The sequence below is a fragment of the Streptopelia decaocto genome (assembly GCF_964273445.1).
Source record: "Streptopelia decaocto genome assembly, chromosome: 3".
In the NCBI taxonomy this organism is placed as follows: domain Eukaryota; kingdom Metazoa; phylum Chordata; class Aves; order Columbiformes; family Columbidae; genus Streptopelia; species Streptopelia decaocto.
In genome coordinates this window covers 61418106-61424105 of record NC_138656.1, presented here as the reverse complement: position 1 = coordinate 61424105, position 6000 = coordinate 61418106, and the positions used below count along the sequence as shown (strand labels likewise).

General features: G+C 36.4%; 1 protein-coding gene across 4 annotated transcripts in view; it reads right to left on the bottom strand.

Annotated features, from left to right (window-relative positions):
• The window catches only part of AHI1 (Abelson helper integration site 1), a 91948-nt gene that overhangs the window by 45175 nt on the left and 40773 nt on the right, over nucleotides 1-6000 (bottom strand). For all 4 annotated transcript variants that reach the window (XM_082049750.1, XM_082049749.1, XM_082049748.1 and 1 more), the window contains exon 20: nucleotides 2916-3033. In XM_082049750.1, coding sequence (XP_081905876.1) covers nucleotides 2916-3033 — 118 coding nt within the window. The remainder of the gene's footprint in view (nucleotides 1-2915; nucleotides 3034-6000) is intronic.

Genomic DNA, 6000 nt, shown 5'->3' with positions numbered 1-6000 from the left:
CTAACAGAGCTTTACACATGCTGCCTGTAGGGACTATACTGTAATGGGAATTTTGCATTTTGCTTTAAGAAGCATTAAATACACAGCAAAATGTGACAGGAAAGTGTGAAATTGAAAAGACTGAATAACTAACAACATAACCCTCAAGAATATGTAACCATCTGCTGCACAAAAATGAAGGATCTCTGTATTACAGACAGTTGTTAACAATGCAACATCCCAATAACGTAAGTATAGAAAAGCATATATATTGTGTATATGAAACTAACACAGAAAAGAAAGGTTTTGTGCTTCCAGCACAATCCATAAACCAATAGATCTGTTTAAGTACAGATTTTCTATTACTCAAAAGTAAAATTAAACTGGCAGTTAGGAGCTATGAAGACAAGTACCTATCTTCACACTTTAAAAGCAATGGGTGAAGTTGAAATAACTGAGTAAATCTTTCTCACTCTATCACAGCAGAACAATCTGGAGGCCCTCAAAATGACAAATATAATTTAGGATTTTAAAATATTTTCTTACAGGTAAACCTATTTCAGTTGGGGTCCGCTAGTATTTTTATGGTCTTTTTCCCCTAAAGTTCTTAATTTTTTTCATTGCTTTCATTGACTGTTGAAAGATCATTAAAATGTATCTCTTTTCTACTATGCTTCCCTTGCATAAATAGCATCCCCTACCTGTGGGCTGCCTTCAAGTATTAGTCAGTTTTGGACACAGCTACATTGGGAGCACACACGAACAGCTACAACATATTTTATGTTTGTTCATACTATTCAAGAAGTCTCCATCAACATACTTATCTGTGCTTCCTCATGAAGTAAAACTCAAGGCAACAAAATGTGCTTGTTTGAGCACTATTAAGTATAGACATTTAAAAAAAAACTTACAGTATGTATTCATGTTCTTTAAAGGGTTAGTCCACTTATTTTAAATATCCACAATATGTAAGACAGCAAATATATTCTGCTGTTTCTGTAAGATTTACACACTATGGAAACAATAAGCATCTGTTGTGCAATAGATTAATATTGTTATGGCTCTGAGCTCTTTTGTTAAGGTGGAAAATGGAAATGCAGAAGTTAATTGGTGTATGGCCATCTGCATTGTGAATTAGTAACTAAGAGCGATTCTAAGACTAGTGGTCAATCTTTTAATCCATGCCAAGGAACTTTTCCACTGCTGCTCAGGAAAAGTAATCATAACTTGATTTGTGAAGAAAATTGTCTGCCTTTAGGAGATAATTCTATATAATTATAAAGACTATTCCTATCTTTATTATCTTCACTTTAAATCTCTATTCCCTGTTTTTAGTTCCAACATATATTCCACCCTCCTCTGGACTTATTTTTACTCTTCTCAAAGACAGAAAACAAAACCACTTCAAAACTAAGGTTCCAATTTTCTTTCTTAATTTACAGGTACCCCCCAAAAAAGAAAAAGCTGTGAAATTATCAATTTTATTATTAAATATTGTGATTATCAATGCAACATATTTTTAGCAAAGTAAGTATCACAAAAATGCATCATTTCATTGCTTACCTTCTTCTCAATATCATAGAATAGTTGCGGTTGGAAAAAACCTTTAAGATTATCAAGCCCAACCATTAACCTAACACTGCCAAGTATCGCTAAACTATGCCCCCGCTACGCACCCCATCTATGTATCTTTTAAACACCTCCAGAGATTTTGACTCCACCACTTCCCTGGGCAGCCTGTTCCAATGCCTGACAACCCTTGCCATGAAGAGATGTTTCCTAATATCCAATCTAAACCTCCCTTGGTGCAACTTGAGGCCATTTCACCTTGTCCTATCACTTGTTATCTGGGAGAAGAGACCAACACCCTCCTTGCTACAGCCTCCTGTCAGATAGTTGCAGAGAGCGATAAGGTCTCCCCTCGGCCTCCTTTTCTCCAGGCTAAACAGCCCCAGTTCCCTCAACTGCTCCTCATAAGACTTCTTCTCCAGACCACTCACCAGCTCCATTGTCTTCCTCTGCACTCTCTCCAGCACCTCAGTGTCTTTCTTGTGAGTGGTCCAACACTGAACATGGTATTAAAGGTGGGGCCTCACCAGTGCTGAATACAGTGGGACAATCACTGCCCTGGTCCTGCTGGCCACACTATTCCTGATACAAGCCAGGATGCTGTTGGCCTTTTTGGCCACCTGGGCACACTGCTGCCTCGTTCAGCTGGCTGCCGACCAACACCCCCAGGTCCTTTTCCTCTGGGCAGCTTTCCAGTCACTCTTCCCCAAGCCTGTAGCATTGCCTGGAGTTGTTGTGACCCAAGTGCAAGACCTGGCACTTGGCCTGGTTGAACCTTATACAATTGGCCTTGGCCCATCAATCCAGGTGGTCCATAACCCTCTGTAGAGCTTTCCTATGCTTAAGCAGATCAACACTCCGACTTGCTGTCACCTGCAAACTTACTGAGTGTGCACTCAATCCCTTCATCCAGATCACTGATAAAGAGATTAAAGAGGACTGGCCCTAATACTGAGCACTGGGAAACACCACTTGTGACCAACCACCAACTGGATTTAACTCCATTCACAACAGCTCTCTGAGCCTGGCCATACAGCCAGTTTTTTTACCCAGCAAAGAGTACATCTGTCCAATTTCATACTGTTCTAGGAACTTACAGCATTAATAAATCATAGAATCATTTCGGTTGGAAGAGACTCTTAAGATAATCAAGTCCAACCATAAGGGTACAGCTTAAAGAGAAAATGTATGATGGAGGAATATATATCAGTATTGTACTGTATCACACTGAATGATATGAACAATACCACATTTAACAACCAGGACACTCTCTGAAAGAGTTGCACAGCAAAACTTAAAAAGACAGGAAAAAATCCTCATGGAAGTTATTACCTACAGAGAGTGAAGAAATTAAGAAAGAAACTTACCACTTTTAGTAGCGAAAGAATACACAGGATTTAGTGGAGTGCTCAGAGTGCCTGTAAGACTTAGCTTGGAGTGTGGTGCCAGCGATGATGGTGCAGGAAGCGAGAGATTTGAGCTCGCCTGTAATAGGAAAGACAAATCAGAAAGTGAAGTGTAATTTCCTGGGTTACTTACTGATGCAACAGCTAGAAGAGAAATATTTACTTATTGTAAATAAGTATCAAAATCCAGGAGAAAAATAGGATCCAAGTCAATGATAAATAACAATTGCAATGATGGAGGTCTTTTGTATGTTTGTTTTTTAGAATATTTGGAGATAACAGACTTGGAAAAATTATTGACACACCAAATAAAATGAATTGCATGTTTACATGTGGACAAAAACTCTCAAGCAGTGCAAACAAGAGAACTGTATCAACCAGCATTTCATTGCATCATCATGTATTAAAAAAAAAAAAAAAAAAAAGACATTTATATATGGTTATAAACTTATAGATGGAAAATAAGTTCCCATTTTTGAGTACTCAAACTACATATACAAAGATTACTCAATATTAGAATGAGAGGGGGGAGAAAAAAAAAAAAAGGTAAACCAGTCCTAACAAGAAACCCTTTTCTGCACATCAATAAGGCAGACTTAGACTAAAACACCAGGCACTTGCTTTAGGTGAACTACACAAAAAATATCTGCAGCCCTAATTTGCATAGAAACAAAGATAATGTAGTTAAAATTTGGTTTACTATGGAGTTTCTTCACATACATGCAGCTATCACAAAGTAAAAACCTTTCCCAAACTTTATTCATTATCTACACATTATTCAATATGGCCTATATAAAAATATACATTTTAAGAATCTTAAGTTTTTAATGTGAGCCAATAGAGAATTTTACTGTTTGTTAAACATATTTTCACTGGCTGACTTGATAAGGAAGAGGAAGGAAAATAGGCCTTAAATAAAATATTTGTAACTTTCTTCAATAAAATAGATTCATATGCTAAAATTTTTGAGAGTTATTTACATTAAATCCCCATAATTATTGACTCTGTCAAAAGTCAAGCCTATTTCACAATATAGAATAAATGAATATGGTCACTGAATCCAACTAAAAGCCCACATCCTGTGGATCACTCCCTTTGGCCTCTGTAAACTCTACATCAGACCTTTAAACTTTAGTTGTAGTTCAGAACAGAACAATGACAGTTTGCAAATTTTCTATTAATAACTACTACCTTGTATATTCAGTTTAAAGAAAGGAGGCAGCTAAAACAAAGTGAATCAGTGGCTTATTTTCAGAAGTGATATAAATTATAACACTACCATTTCTGTCATTTAACTAATAACAAATAGTTGAACAGCTTTCACTAACGCAGAATATTTGGGCATTGGCAGATGTACTGGGATGCAGGTAATACAGCACTAAAAATGTGTGTTGAGTAACCTGACTGGGCCATAGAGCATATCTGCTGTCATCTCTGTATTGCTATACTAGACCTTCATCTTAATGTATCTGTTTTTTCCTGTAGCAATACAGATTTCATTCTATTGAAATAAGTTTATAATAAAAATTGTCTTTTACTAGTTAAGCACTCCCTCAGCAACTGCACGCAATTGTAAAGACTGCACTCCAAAACTGACCAGAAAGAAGAGCAAGATAGAAAATCATATCAACCACTGAATATGACAGAAAAGCATTAAACCAACTAGATTTTACTGCAGTGCATAAATTTAACAGAATGTTAGCAAATAGTGGTTCTGAAATATACACAGAATGAACAGGCCTGTTTTTCTGAGCAACAGCAAAAACAATCTGCTTTTCTTACATTTACATACACAAGTAAGTTTTATCAATATAAAGTTTTCTCCAACACACACAAATACCGTGGAAAGACATTAGCTTATGTGTTTACATGAGCACAGAAAAACAAGCTGTTCTGCAAACATGTTGAGAGCAGCTTCCTAGTGTTCAATCTCCTTTTCTCCTTTTTCTGCAGTAACACAACTGGGAAGATCTCCCCCTGTATTAGTTTCTTGCTGAGTGCACACTACACCATCAGTGATACAAAGGTATGTTTTCCAGCCAAGTATTGATATGAAACTTTCTGGACTTCTCTTTCAAAAAGCTGTTTTCAGATACTACCAGGGAATTAAGAAAGGTTGGATGGATCAGCCTTTGGAAATCAAACTAAACAAAGCAAAGCAAACCACTCAAAACTAGCACTTAAAAGACCTATTGTGGTTCATCCTGGGGGGGGAAATATCAGGAGAAACTTGCATTGATTGTGGTACTTTAATGAATTATAGAAGAGATATGGAACTCTGTATGTAAATTATTTCTGTACAGCATTTAATTCAGTTCTTTATTTTCCTGCTCTATTACCCAAATACTCTCATTATAAATGCCAAATAGCATACTTCGAAATCATATGCAATCAACACATACATTAGAAGACTGAAAATACACTCCTGAAGATTTTTAAAAATCAGCCTTTTAAAAATCAAAAATAAGTTCTATCTGACAACTACTCCTTCCTCTTCAAGTCCAAGATAAAAAACATTTTTATAAAAGTGATACTAAAAAGAAAGTTTTAAATTTAAGCAGTCTTATAGGAGGGATTGATTCCTGCCCTTAATGGCAATGAAACTCAGCACAGGTGAGGTATAAAAGACGGGCCATCCAAAGTAAATGCAAAAAATCAGTGGTTTTATGACTTTTCTGCTACTAGCTCTTAGGGATTATTTAAATCTCTAAAAGGCCTAAAGAGAAAAAAACCCACAACATTGTAGCGGAAGAAGGAACCACTCAGCTAATAAATGTGCACTAATGATTCAGCAGAACTATTTCCAGGTGAACTACATTGTCCTATGAAGAATAATTAACTTTCCTACCACAAACAGACATAAGACTACCTATAGAACAGAGTGAAGCAATCAGGTTTTTTTGAAATGCATGCTGTGGGAAGACATTGCTTAATACCTTTACAACAACGAGTAAAGTTGGCTAAGATAGCCAACCATCAATCTACTTATTTTTCACAACAGGCTCCACTTGCTTCATGCACAAACCACAGCTTTATCAAAGACTAA